This window comes from Dipodomys spectabilis, unplaced genomic scaffold, assembly GCF_019054845.1.
Source record: "Dipodomys spectabilis isolate Male_0828 unplaced genomic scaffold, ASM1905484v1 ptg000060l, whole genome shotgun sequence".
In the NCBI taxonomy this organism is placed as follows: Eukaryota; Metazoa; Chordata; class Mammalia; order Rodentia; family Heteromyidae; genus Dipodomys; species Dipodomys spectabilis.
The window spans coordinates 2822196-2837759 of NW_024870737.1; the positions used below are offsets into that span (position 1 = coordinate 2822196).

A 15564-nucleotide genomic window follows, 5' to 3' on the forward strand; every position below is an offset into this window, starting at 1 on the left:
TATGTATATATATACATCCATATATATACATATACATCCATTATATATGTATATATATACATGTATATATATAAATAATGGATTATTATTCAGCTAGAATAAAAATGAGATTTTTTTCATTTGCAGAAAAATAGATGGAATTAGAGAAAACTATGTTGACTTAGATAAGCCAAGCTGACCCAAATATGGTATGTTCTTGCTTACTTGTACAATATAAACTAAAATGATAATGATAATAATAGTAATGGTACATGAACATAAACTGGGCAGGAAACCAGCAAGAATAGAGAAAAGAAACATACAGTGAGTGAAGAGGGTTGATTGACTTTATACACACACACACACACACACACACACATATATACACACACACATATATATGTATATATATATCCACACATATACACATCTGTGATGTTATATCATACACATCTATGAAATATATATACATGAGTGTGCATATCTATCTATCTATCAATAACTATCTATCTATCTCTCTATATATCCATATATGTATATCCACACTAAATAGGGGAGAGGTGAAGGAGAGGAATGAAAGTAGGATGAAAGGGATCAATTGCATATTGCTAATGTATGCCAATGTAACATTTTTAAAAGAACGGTTAAATCATATATAAAAGTCAGAAAAGAATTACTCTTCAAAATAGTGTCTCTACATGGTTTCTATGAATAACAAAGACATGACATGTTTGGACTTATATGCCTTTAGGAAATAGAAAGGCAAATTCTAAAGTCAATAAAACTCAGTGTGTGATCAGCGAGTGAAACAGTTTTTCTACTGGTCTTGGAATTCCGCTTTTAAAAATCTTTATACAGGTATTTTTGACTTTGGATTCAAAAAATTGGCTGTTGCATGGCATTAAGGCAATGATGTTTGAAGCCAACAGAAAGTTTACATTAGTCACTGATTTTAAGTAATTGATGTTATATATTCATGATATGGTTTTTAATATTAAGCTAAGTAACTTAAATCTGAAATCCAAACAAATGACACATCTCTTTGTGTCACCAATGTAATATTCCAAAATAACTAGCCCCGAGGAGATATACTCTATTCATACACCTGAATTGTTCATAAAGTATGTATTAATGCATGTAGTACATTTTTTTAAGTCTGACTTCAATCTGTGCATCCCAAGAAATCTTGTTTTATGGGCACTGAAATTTAAATTCTATATTTATTCTCACATTATTCAGATGAACACATTTTTTTTCTTTTGAAAAATTTGAGGCTTTAGAAATATAAAAATCATCTGGGTGATGGTGGCTCACACTGTAGTCCTAGCTACTTGGGATGTTGACATCTGAGGTTTTCAGTTCAAAGCCAGCCCAAGCAGGAAAAGTCAAAAGTCTGTGACATGCCTATCTCCAATTAATCACCAAAAAGCTGAAAGTGGAGTTGTGGCTCATGTAGTATAGCACCAGCTTGAAGCAAAAAAAAAAAAAGCTCACAGATAGTGCCCAAGCTCTGAACTCAAGCCCCAGGACTGGCACAAAAACAAACAATATATGGGCCACTATTTGATAATCTCTGCTCCAAGAGTTGTTTCCTTTTAATTTCCCCAGGTGCATTATTGTTCCCTTAATTGTGTTCAACCTTAGTTCACTCTCTTCCTTGTGGGAATTTCCATTCTCTACGAGCAAATACAGTATTTTCAGTTAGTAAGAGAACATCCATTCATAATTATTCAATTGCATTTGTTATTGTAAATTTACAAAATCATGGAATATTTCACATGCAAATTCCACTGGGATTATAAAGTCCTTCTATCCCCAACAATCAAATCCAGTATATAGAAGAAAAAATGAAGTATCTGTAACAAGATTAAAATGCATCCTGTCTGCAGGCCTTTTCCCCATTTGACAAGCTGTGTTGTGTCTACAAGAAAATCAACAATATCCACAAAGTTAGTGATATCCAGTATAGGTACAAGCTTGTAGGAAGTGGCAATTATCCATGTTACACATATATAATGGAGAAAGTAATGTTTTGACAGAAATTCTATGTAAATTTGTGCAAAAAAAGACACAATGAGGGCTGGGAATGTGGCTCAGTGGTAGAGTGCTTGCTTTGCATGCATGAGGCCCTGGGTTCGATTCCTCAGCACCACATAAGCAAAAAGAAAAAAAGCCAGAAGTGGCGCTGTGGCTCAAGTGGTAGAGCGCTAGCCTTGAGCTGAAGAGCTGAGGGACAGCGCCCAGGCTGAGTTCAGGCCCCACGACAGGACCCCCTCCCCCCCAAAAAAGACACAATGAGCTACAGTATGGCTATTGGTGTTTGAACACCTGGCTCTCAATACAAACATTCTTCATTTATTAACCCGAGGATCTCAAGCACATTACTTAATTACTATGTGACTCTGTATCTTCCTCTGTATAGCAGAGGTAATCAAATTCCCTTTTTGGTTGTAGTGAGGCTTGAGTTTACTGTAGATGAAGCATTTAGAGTGGAATGAGACATATGGTATCATTGCACCTGTTACTATGTACTTAATATGCATTTAATATGCATGGTCATCCTTGTTTCACCAATTTATTCCACTTGTTTCTTTCTACCTTTGTCATGGAGTGGAAGGTAACATCGATAAATGGAAGAAAACACAAGTCATGTCTAATTTTAAATGATATACAGACTGCAAAATCCCATTTGGACAACCAGTTCTACTGTACCTACTTAAAAGTCAAAATTGCAACTTGCAGAAACCATCTTTACATTTCTAAAATGTAGCCGAAAACACTGCAGTTGACATATAAGTGTTAGAATCAATGATTGAAATGGATGCTTTTCTTTCTTTGCTGAAGATGCTAAAAAATAAAATTGAAAATATGGATACCAAGCGCAGGTACCTTAAGGAGGGACAATGGGGATGAAAGTAGGAATGACACACAGTGTGTCACTGACTGTGAGAGTAAAGGTTGTCTTTAGTTCTGATTCTTCCCAAAGGAGAGGGGGATAGTTGAATACAGTTTCAATAAGAGTTATTATTACAATGGTGTTCAGAAGAAATAACAGATCTGATTGGGTATTTCTCCTTTCATAAAATCCAAACTCTGTGAGTACCTTCCAGGGTCTTTCACAGCAAGATAGTCACTTATCTAGAGTTTCTCTCTCTCCACTAGTCCTACAGAAAAAGTCTAATCCAGCCACTTGGAACCTCATACTTACAAAGGATCATACCATAATTCCTTATCTACTGTGCTAGTCTTCTACATGAAGTGTTCTTGTCATGGGTCCTTATCTACCTGTTAGAAACTCCTTATTCTTGCAATGTAACCACCTCCATGCTTCATGGTGAGCATATCATCAACTCTGCAGGGGTGGGTCATATAGTTCTTTGAGATTTGTGTATTCTCTAGGAAATCCCTTATAATGTATATTGTTTTGTTCTTCATCTGCTTTTTCCATTCTTAACTGTATGTGCATTTTATTTCTTCAGCAAATGCATTCTGAATATATAGATGAAAGGAAGGAAAGAATTATTTTTTCTTTAAAATTTTGTTATTAAAATAGACATTAGTCTTCAAGCTGGTTAGAACCTGCTGCACCTGTGGAATTACTACAATAAAACTCCTTCATAGGGCTGAGAAGGTGGGAGAGTGCTTGCCTAGCAAGCATGAAAGCCTGGATAGGATTCCTCAGTACCATATAAACAGAAAAAACAGAAGTGGTACCATGGCTCAAATGGTAGAGTGTTAGCCTTGAGCAAAAGGAGCTCAGGGACAGAGCTCAGGCCCTGAGTTCAAGACCCAGCAATGGCAAAAAAAACTCCTTCATATTATTAATGAATGTGAATTGAAAAATAAGAAAACTAATGGTGATAAATGATCACTGGAAGCTAGAGAAGGAAAAGCTATATACAAGAGCTATCAGTAGAAAAAACTATTGAAGATATAGCGGACAGAAAATTTTCTATCCATAGGGTACCTTGGCTTGTAACCATCTGTTTGCTTTGGAGCAGACCTCACTCTCCAGTAATTGATCTAGCAGAGCCAGGACCACAATTTTTCTCAATGTCAAGCTTGTGGGTATATTTAGTCTTCCATACAACATTTATGTAAAGGTTTTCTTACAAAGGCGGAGGGAACAATGCTTGATAAGAAATGTACTCATTATCTTGCCCATGTAATTGTAACCCTCTATAGGTATTTTCAAAACAAACAAACAAATAAATAAATAAATGCCCCCCCAAAAGACTCCTTTAATTTAAAAAGTATATCTCTAGTACCATCTTTTGGGTAAGAGAAAAATGTGGATTTTTATCTAGAAATCTCTCAACCTTATCTAGATCTTATCTAAATCTATCTAGATTTTTATCTAGATATTCTCTGGATATTTACCTAGATTTTTTCATGTAGGTCTTTCTCTGAATATTTATCTAGATTTCTATCTAGATTGTATACTGAATCTTCTCTAGATTTTTGTCTGGATCTTCTCTGGATATTTATCTAGATTTTTATCTAGATCTTATCTGGATCTTGTCTAGATTTGTAACCTAGACCTTATCTAGATTTATCCAGATATCTAGCTAGATATCTATCTAGATTTATCTAGACCTTGCCAGAATCTTATCTAGATTTTGAATCTAGATCTTATCTAGATTTATCCAGATATTTATTTAGATACTTATCTAGCTATCAACTTAGATAGATTTGTATTTTTAATCCAAATTTTAATCTGAATTTTTCTCTATATTTTCTCTAGAATACCCAAGCCCTATTTTTTCCCCATTTTGAATCAAATGAGAAGTGTGGCATAATGCAGGTAAAGAAGAATGGAGGAGAAAGGAGAACTGACCTGTCCTGGGATGGAAAACGTGTTCTGCTCAGAGTGTCCAGGAGTGTGCATGGCAGTGAGCGGAGCAGGCCAGGAATGGGTCATCTCCTGGTGAGGAAAAACAGAGCACTTAGAAAACCAAACCCTTTCTTCGTACTAAATAGAGTAGACCTTTATAAGTACTTATGTGTTGATTTAATAGGCCTAGTTTTTTGTTGTTGTTCAGGAACTTAGGTCCAATTCTTGTCCCACACCAGTTCTTGAAGTGTATCTGCAATATGAAGAGCCATGCCTTTTTTTGGCTTCTGGCCAGGGATACAGAGCTCATTACTGGCTAAAGCAGCCAATCTCAACCTATAAAGATAGTTGGATCAGACTATTATGCCTGGTTGTGAAGCTAATGCCTACCTGCCAGGATCTTCTATCTACACATCATACTGTGGCATTGTATGGAATGTTCCTCTTCTTCTTTTGGCTTGAAAAGCCTTTGGCTTCAGAAAACAGCAACTCTACCTTTTTTCTTTTCTTTATTTTTTTTTTAAATTTTATTGTCAATGTGATATACAGAGGGGTTACATAAGTAAGGTAGTGATTGTATTTACTGTCTAACTTGTTACTCCCTCCTTCATTTTTCTCCCTCTTTCCCTCTCTCCCAATCCCCTTCCCCAAGTTGTACAGGTCATTTCCAAATATTGTCTTGGGAGTATCACTGTTCCATAGGTTCTCCCTTTGTCCTGGGAATCGTCTCACCATTTTGTTGTTCCCTAGTTCAGATAAATATATATACGATAACCCAGAGTACCAAAAGTGAGTACAGTGACAACAGTGGATATACCATGGTGGGGGGGGGAGGGGGACAAAAAGGAAAAAAGAAATCACATAGTACATTGAGAACAACAACAAAGAAAACCCTCTGGTGTCCACATGTTGGAGTTCATTTTGGTTAGCATCAAGGTGCTATCTTTTCTACAGGCTGACATATACTTAGCTTGTTCATTCCTTTAGTAGAAATTTCCAACTTGCCTTCCAGTTCTCCATTCTGTCACTATGTTATGGTCTCTTGAGAGGGACTCCTGATTACCTAGGCTCTTCTAACTTCTGGTATTGTGATCCAGATGTGATCTGCCAGCTCCAGGGAGTGCAGCACTGACCATCACTTTCAGTTTGGATACACTGATACTCACCTTCCCTTGATGTGGCCTAACTGTTGTGAGGAGATTAAGCACATGCTGTTTTTCTATGCACAAATGAGGTAGCTGAGCAGGATTTTTCCTTGGTTGCTATATGGTTGCTAGCTTGGTGCTACCAAGTATATTTGTGAGTCAACATTTGTGCACAGAAAAGGCTGTCCAGGCTCCTCCTCCCCATTATTAGCTCTTTCAATTTGTTGAAGAAGAAGCAATGCTGAAATCTTGCTCAACTCTTAGGACACATGGCCAACGTGCGTTACCCAAAAATTAAGGATAATTAAATCATATGATCAAAATCCTTATAACAGACAAGTTGTCAATTTTGTGAAGCACGATGGAATCAGAATGTGTCACAGTCATCAAGCATTTTTGAGCATAAACATTGTAACTAAAAATCAATGTAATGATGGAAATAAAGGGCAGCTTTGAGGAGGGATAGAAAGGGTCAAAGTTTGTGAAAGTCTTTTTTAATGAGTGAGTTACATAAATACTTTCCCCCCAATCCTTACAGGTAACATAATTAGTCATTTCAAAGGTAATATTAATAAGAACTCTCAGGTAGCACTAAAATATGGCTTTTTTCCCCTTTTATAATTACCTAGTTCAAAAAGAGTCTTTGATGTATGAAGAGCTGTAATGCAAAGAGATACTTCACAGCTTCATTCACCCTGGCACTACTGAAGCAGAATTTGTAAGTATTATTCAGACATGCTCTGACACAGATTGAATTTTCCCCAGCACTATTAAAAAGGAGGTGGTAAGTATATTAAAATGCAGACAAGACTTAGAGGGGATGCTTAACCTACTTAAGAGATAGACTATTTCCAAGTGTTTTTGAGTTGCTCATTTGTATCCAGTTGATAAAGATTCATAATGAATGCGACAATGTGTTCATCAAAACTAACCCAAAGTAACTCTGTGACAACTGTTAACAACAGAATTCCAATTACTTCCTGTCTTTAAAATGATCTGAACTTTTCTTTCTTAATTTAGGTTTTTTTTTCCTTGATTAAAGTTGTCCTCCAAAATTTGGTAGATCATTTAAAATATGTGACTAGAGTAAATCAGGAGTTGATGGTCAAATTGCTTACACTTTCAGTTAAGGAGGAATAAATTCTGGAGGTCTAAGGCATTGCAGGATGTCTAGAGTTCATAATACACTGAATATTTAAAATTACTAAGGGAGTAGCTTTTAAATCTTTTCACCATAGAAATGTAAGATATGTGAGATGAGGGATGCATTGATTTAGTTTACTCATTCCAAGATGTAAACATTGCACACTGTCACATTTTACTCCATAATTATATTCTCCAAAGTTAATTTAATTAACTTAAGTAACTAAATTTAAGTAACAAGTAATTTAAGTAACTAAAATGTAATCAATATTTCACCAAAGTTGACCAAGGGATAGTAAGTTCTTTGCTTGGAAATGAGTGTTCCCTCTTTTCAGCAATCAGAAATGTGTCTGAAACAATGAAAGGCCTCATTATAGCTCCTCTCATGGCTACTTCTCTAGCTGTGCCTCTGGCTGCTTCACACAATGGCAAAAATGAAATCATTCCGAAAGCCCTACTTCTCCCCCTAGGTCTTCTGTGTTTGCTCCATGGCAGATCTGATTACATTGAATTAGCAGTGGAGTGCACCACCCTGCTGGCCAATCCACATGAAACTACCTACTCGTTTGTATTTTCAATCACGACTGATTCTCTGTATTCGAACATGTGTGAATTCATGAAACAGCTCACTAAGTCTGCATTACTCCTAACAGATGCACTAGATTATGCTAAGGATGGTTGAAAGGAATATAATTTCCTGAAGGGGTATTTTCAGCAACTAACTTTGGAGCAAGCTCTTTCTCTTCTCCAAATGACTTAGACCTATAAAGTGTGGCAAGCTCACAATGGATTCTCCATTGTTATTTTCATTAGCACTTGAAAGGTGTGAATCTATTTTTTGTCTATTCTTGCTATTCCCAAGATAAGAACAGTTCTGTGCCCTTGTCCAAATGAACTAATCTTCCACCCATTCATTAGGGAGAAATGGACACCTGCTTCAAAGGCCTTCTCAAGGCTTTTGCAACTCATTCCCATTGGGGGTATTTGCACTCAACACCATGCATCACTTCTTTCATAACAAAAATTAGATAAACACATTTAAATTGGGCCTAAACCTCCACAAAAAAGCCTTCATTTATATCTGGACTACTATTATCTTTCTGGAAAGACTTGCAAAGCAGTGATTCTTATCCCTACTGGACAACTAAGGTAACACATTCTAAGAGATGAGGTTGCTTACACATAATATCATATTTAGCTGGAAATAAATGCTGGTGACTAGTTCAAAGTGCATAATTCCCCTATACCAAATGTGTCTTCCCTTTGTCTGACAAACTAATACACATGTTAGTAGAGAAAAGACTAAGCAACTCTATTTTATCATCTAGTATGTGACAAAGAATTGACAGATTCTTAATATGATGTCAGGACTCTAAGGTCAATCCTGAGAAATGCACACAAAAGCCCAGTTTTCTACCATATTATCCATATCATATTTTGTGGCTTGGATTCTACAAAATCCTAACAACTTGTGGCTATCTCTGCTTTGCTCTTTTGACACATAGGAACTACATGATAGGCAGTGGCACAAGACCGTCAAGTTTCTATTCTAGGCTCTGCTGTCCTCAAATTCATGTCAGGCTCATCTGAATGGGTTGTATCTCAAGTAACTAGCATCTCATCACAAGCTTTGCCTTCAATTTTGAATCTACTGTGCTTAATATGCAGTTTGCTTGGTCCTTTGCTATTACACATCACTAAGACAGGGATTAACATCACCCCTATTTGACCATGGAGGATTCAGAAACACAAACAGGCATAATAACTTGTCCTTGGCCACACTGGAGATGGTGGCATCTCTTTGTCATACTCTTCCACTTTGTTCTGCTAACTTATTTGGAATACCCGTTATGTGCCAGTCACTGGATTGCAGAAATGATCAAATCAAGTTCATATTTCTTGGCATGCTAATGATATTGAGAGAAGAATAAGCAAAGGTGTAGGAAATGCAGTGATTGACAACATTTGAGAAAGGCTTCCTAGCAGATGTGAGAGAAGCAAACTATGTGTCTCTGTGTGTGCATGTACATACATATTTCATTCAAAGGCTTTTGTAATGAAAGGAAATGATGGTGGTGCCTCCTATATTTAAGTTTTATGCTTGTTGTTAATATGGTCAGGAGTCCTGAATGGTTCCTGGGCTAAGAGTATGATAAGAAGAGTTTAACGAAGGTCTGTGCTTTGCTGAAAGCTTCCTGAATGATTCTGGTCAAGTTACTTACTATAAGGCTCAATTTTATCACCTATAACATGTTGGGTATGGCTTGAATGATCTCTTGGTTTTTCCCAGTTATCAGTGTGGTTAGTCTGTGACTCTTTCTTCTGTGTCTATGCTATAAGCTATGTATAAGGGGAAGCAAGCTAACACCCATGTGATGGGTTTGGATATGGTACGGTGTTGTACACACTCAAGCCCCATGATTGTGGCTATTGTATTGTCAATATGAGTTTGCATGGATCTGCTCAGCAAACAGGCAACTTAGGTTTTTCCCAGTGCTCAAGAGAAGAGGGACTGCACATACCTCTTTCTTTTCTATTGATATGCCAAGAATATAAGCAACACAATTTGGGAAATATTTGCACATTTCTGCAATTAAGAATAGCACATGCAGTTGGGTGCTAGTGGCTCATGCCTGTAACACTAAATAAGTGAGATCTGAGAATCATAGTTCAAAGGCCAGGCCAAAAAGTCCATGAGACTCTTATCTCCAATTAATCAGCAAAACTTCAAAAGTGGGTCTGTGACTCATGTGTACAGTGCCATCCAGCATTAAATGAAAAGACAAAGACACAATGAATGTTGAGGCCCTGAATTCAAGCCTGAGTACTAGAAAGGTGGGGGGGGGTGAAGAAGGGAGGAGAGGGAGAGAGGGGGGGGATAGTAAATATAAACAGTTGAGCAATTTCAAATGCAAGGAGAATAATTCCACACAATCAGGGTAGAACTTCTTTTCAAGGGAACTTAGAGCCAATTAACTCTCATGACTCTGACTTCCTTTGGGTGAGGGAATCTAAGTTTTACTTTTTCTTCCAAGAGAGTCTCCTCACAAAAATGCTGTGAAAATAGAATTATAAGTGTATACACTGGCAGTTGAATAAGCCACCACAGCCTAGATATGCAGGGACATCAGCATCTTCCCTTCTCCAGAACTAATTTAAACTTCAAAACATTGAATCCACATGTCCCTTGTATGTAAATGAAGTCTTTGCTTTAGACTGTCAGATCTGCTTCTTTAATTAAAGCCCCTCATCCCTCAAGCCTCCAGAGAAAAACTCACATGCGTTGGGGAGAAGGTGCTCTTACCTGAGAATCTAATCTTGAAAAATGATTTTGGACCTTTGGATCCATGGACCTGATAGATCTCAGAGGAATCGGAATAGGGGATGTAGCAGTTAGAACTACCAGGGTCAAGGGTCCTTTGAGGTATCCAGGTGGTACTGTCAGAGACTCACACTTAGAAGGGCAACAGTTAAATCCTTGCTAACCCTCTATCTGCTATCAGTTGCTTCCTGGCCCATTGGAATCTGTTCCTCCTTGATAGAGGAGAGAAGCAAGGTATGAGTATTAGCATGGTATGTCTAGTCTCCATTGGGCTATTCAGAGAAAATGGACAAAAGGAGTTAGAGCTAGGTTGTGAGGAGTCCACGAGGGAGGGAGCCAAGTAGTAATTTGGGAGAGGATTTATGGCCTGCTGTGGTGTTCTCAGGCTGCTACTCCCAGGGTGATGTCCTAGGAAAGTACCACATTTCCATGCAGGCACAACAAAACACATGAACCTGTCTGCTTTTCCCTGTAGGTCTTTTTCAAACAGGTTTTGACAGGACAAGGGTCATAGGCTGGAGTCCTTTAGCCAGGTCTAGGGAATGGAATGCTCCATGGAAAATTCCTTTTGGTGGAAGATGGTATTGGTCTCTTTCTTCCCTGGTTCCTCTCAGGAAAGACATCGCATTTCCCAGAACAAGAATGCTTTACCCGAAAGATATTCAGACAACAGATGTTTTCTATGTAGGACATAAGGGCTTTTTAAACTTTGCTCAAACCACAACAACATGGAACACTGCTACTGCCTGGGAAATGAGATACTACTTGGTAGAGTTGGGAAGTGCCATGGTGATAGTACATCTTGCTTTAGCAAACCTTGTATACAACCCTTGCTATTCAGGATGGAGATATGAAGAGTCCATTCACAGGCACTGCGATACAATAATCTCACAAAAGTCTTTTAGTGAGCAAGGTCAACCTAGAAGACAACTCTTCACAGGGTTCTATTGTTGCCATGCTCCAAGTTAACTAATTCATTTATTACAATTTTTGTAATCTTAAGTAGTTGTGCAAAGCAGTTGTCAATCAATAGTTGATGGATACAATGCCTCTTGACCCCTCCCTGCGGTCTCCCTCCCATCACTTTTCTTAAATTTTAGGTCATGTATTGAATTTTTGCCATTTAACAAAGAAATGTGGGCATACAATGCAACATGATCTGTCATCTCTTTCAACATCTTTACCTCGCTTCCACCCACCCCTTCCTTTATTTTTCTGTTCTGTGGCATATACAATGCAGGCTTGCCTGCATTCTACTCTTTTCCCCCACTCATTCTTCTACCCCTCACCTCTTGCTGAAGTACCCATTTCCTAGTACTCATGTTTTTGGGCTTTGACTTAGTTTTTCTAAAAAATTATGCTATTTGTGTTCTACATAGATTCTATTATACTTCAGTAAATTCATGTATAACCACTTAGGTACCCCAGTGTACTTACTTGTAGATTTATAGGCACATTCTAGTTCCCACTAATGAGGGAAACCATGTAACCTGTGTTTCTCGGGGTCTGGCTTACTTCGCTTAGCATCATCCTCACCAATTTTTCCATTTCCTTATGAATGCTCCAATGTCATTCTTTCTGATGGGTGAGTAAAATTCCATTATTAGCCATAATATTTCTAATGTCTTACTTACTTACTTTTTTTATTTAGTCAGTCGTGGGGCTTAAACTCTGGGCCTGGGTGCCATCCCTGAGCTCGTCAGCTCAAGGTAAGTGCTCTTCCACTTGAGCCACAGCACTACTTCCAGTTTTCTGGTGGCTAATTGGAGATAAAAGTCTCACAGACTTGCCTGCCCAGCCTGGCTTTGAACCACATTCCTCAGATCTCAGCCTCCTGAGTAGCTAGGATTACAGGCATGAACCACCAGTGCCCTTACTTTTAAAAGGAGCTCTTTGATTACAAAAATGATTCCTAAAGTATTATTTCATTCTATTAACAAGTTAATCAAACATATAGATTGTCAAAATTATAGTTGACATTAAGCTATGGATAATCAAAACTCATACAGGTCTTTTAACAGTGGCCTCAAGCCAGTAAGATGTTTACTGGGAACAAAGTAAAAACTTCAATTTATGTGTTGTTTTTGTTGTGTGTGTTTGTGTGTGTGTCTGTATGTCTGTGTGTCTGTAAGTATATGTGTGCAAGCCAATACTAGGGCTTGACCTCAGATTTTGGGCTTAAATATTTTTCTCAAGACCACTTGAGCCATAATTCCACTTATGGCTTTTTGGCTTAAAAGTCTAACAAATTTTTTGTCTTGACTGGCTTCAAATCATGGTCCTCAGATCTTAGGATCCTGAGTAGCCACAATTACAGGGGTAAGTCACCAGTGACTGACTTCCAACAATTATAATTAACAAATCAATTTTGAACACATAAGAAAATATACTTATTACCTTGCTCATGAAACTGTAACCCCTCTGTACAACATTTTTACAATCAAAAAACATGCAAAAAAGGATTTTTATACATAATGGTCAAGTAGAATCAGTGTTAAAAAAAAAAAAAAGAAGATCACCTAAGTTACCTAGAATTAATGGGCCAAAACTGCAGCGATTTTAGTTGAGCATGCCTGAGTAAAGTTGGGAAGTTTGGGCAGTTAAAAGAACCAAAGCCAACTGGGGCACCATTAAATGAAATATGATGTCTAGAATGTGGGATGTAATAGTTCTGTTGGACTTTGCATCGAAAAGACCCTATTAGCAACAGAGGGGGCAATCCTGGATGCTCTATTTTGTCAGGGACACAGAAACATTGAAATCTTTTCCTGACAAGAAGAGTGAAATTTAGTCTATAGAAAAGAGAGACTGCAGGTGGACTCATTGCAACAATGAGATGTACAAGTCATTATGTCGAAAACGAACTTTACAACTTTGGTGCGGGAGGGGGGGGGAGGGATGATTGGGTGGGTGAGAGGTGGGGGAGGATGGGAAGGGATGGGAAAGGGAAACAAAGGAGGCTACAATGCTTGATAAGAAATGTACTCATTATCTTGCCCATGTAATTGTAACCCCTCTGTACAGTATTTTCACAATTAAAAAAAAGTAGAAAAAAAAGATTAAAAAAAAAGAAAAGAGAGACTGAGGAGGAGGTCTGAAGAAGATCTTCAAATTAATGAAAAGCTTGTATATAGATGGCATTTGGGACTTGCTTTGTGGACTAAGAAGTTAGGACAAGTAGTTCTATGTATCAAAGTTATTAGTAAATGAAAATATTCTGTTTAGCCCCAGGACTGTACATGTAAAAGATCCAGCTCATAGTGGTTACATTTACCCTGGAAGCCACCAAACCAAGCTTCCACTGGAAGAGAGCTGTGATTGGTACTCTGAGGCTTTCTTTGTGTAGTCAATCAATTCATTTTGCTGCCAGAGGCAATCAATTCTATTTTACTTGCTGGATGTAATGGAGGCATGTGTGGCCAGGTGTAGAGTTGATCTCTGAAACTTCTTTTAGACCATTTTGAACTCCTTAGACATTTAACCATCAGACATTTCAAAGAAAATGCCTTTGGCATGGCCTAGGAAATATTATATACCATAATCATGTACTAGGCATAATTTAATTGTTCCCATTCATTTTTGTACAGTTTGGGCAGCAGCAACCTGAGCTCACAGGGCTTCATTCTCTCAATGGATGATGGCCTAATACATTTCAATCCTTATCAGGACACTTCTATACATTATATCGAACCACTTAGACCAGAAGCCTGAGATTGTTAGATTGGTTGAACTGGATTGCATGGCTTCTGTGGTAAAGACTAAATTAGCACAAGTTCAAGGTTCTAACCAAATGACACCTGAGAAAATATTTTTGCTCATTGCCCCAGTTTAGTTCAAGGATTCAGAGGTTTCTTGATGCTTTAGTTCTTACTAAGTTCTAACCTCTGAACTTGTCTTTCATTCTTCAGCTAAATTTGAAACCAGAGCCCTGGCACTTTTTCAAAAGTGATTTTTAAGTTCACTAATGTGTTGTCAGGTCCTCTGTTTCAAATTATTTGGCCATAGACTATAGCCAGTGACCATCCCTTTAAATACATAAACTTAAGGCATTTCCCAAGCTTCTATAATATTATAGCTGTGTTTTGTTAATGTCATTTTCCTGGATAAAATTTTATGCTATATCCTCAGAACATGAGATCTTTCTTTTTCGATGGTTTTCATTGTGAAAACACTGTACAGAGGGGTTACAATTACATGGACAAGGTAATGAGTACATTTCTTATCAAGCATTGTGGCCTCCTCCTTTGTTTTCCCCTTCCCATCCCTTCCCTCCCATCTCCACAACTACACTCCATTCTCCCACCTCCACCTAAATTGTAAAGTTCATTTTTCAACATAGTGCCTTGTACATCTCATTGTTACAATGGGTCAACCTGTATCCCTATTTAAACGTTTTGGGTTTTTTTGTTCTTCTTACCATATATTAGACAAAGAGTTTTCACCATGGTATTTCATACATGTGTATAATGTACATTGATCAGATTAAGCCCTCAATTGCTCTAATTTTCCCTGCATTTTTGTATTAACCACAATGGTTACAATGCAGGTTTTGACACATGAATTATATGCATACTATGGGCCCTGATTTATTGCTCTATCTTTACAATTACCCTCTAGTTGGCTCCTTTACCTCCAGTTCAGGCAAACCAACTGAAGGATATTCACTCATATTTATTTGGTCATCTCCACACGTCACGTTAAACAATCTATATTTAACTTCATTCATTTAAAGTCATTTATTGAGTATATACTCTGTGCAAGGCATTCAAGAGTCAAGAGGTAGGACTGGATCCAAGCACAGATTCCAGCTTTGCTTTGGGTGGTTAAAGTCCTCATAAACCAAATCCGTGTAAGATAATGAACGTCAATACTTATCATTCTACATAGAACTCAAATAAACATGTCTGGGTTGTTTCTTTCCTAAGAGAGCAACATACACATTGTTTTCGTGTTCCAACAATTAGCAAAATGTTTTGTGGCTCTGCTATTGCTAGAGAGAGACAGGGGGAAGAGGCAGTGTCTTTCAATCCTTTAGGAAGCTTGCACTATAAGAAAAAGTCACTAGAGAAAGACAACTCCAGGCCAAGGAGGGCAGAAGGATACATTTCAAGAATTCCCTACTTTAAGCCTTTCCAAAGCAT

General features: G+C 37.7%; 1 protein-coding gene across 1 annotated transcript in view; it reads right to left on the reverse strand.

Moving 5' to 3' along the window:
* The window catches only part of Aff2 (AF4/FMR2 family member 2), a 321215-nt gene that overhangs the window by 150843 nt on the left and 154808 nt on the right, over positions 1–15564 (reverse strand). The window contains exon 5 of the mRNA XM_042680414.1: positions 4817–4903. Coding sequence (XP_042536348.1) covers positions 4817–4903 — 87 coding nt within the window. The remainder of the gene's footprint in view (positions 1–4816; positions 4904–15564) is intronic.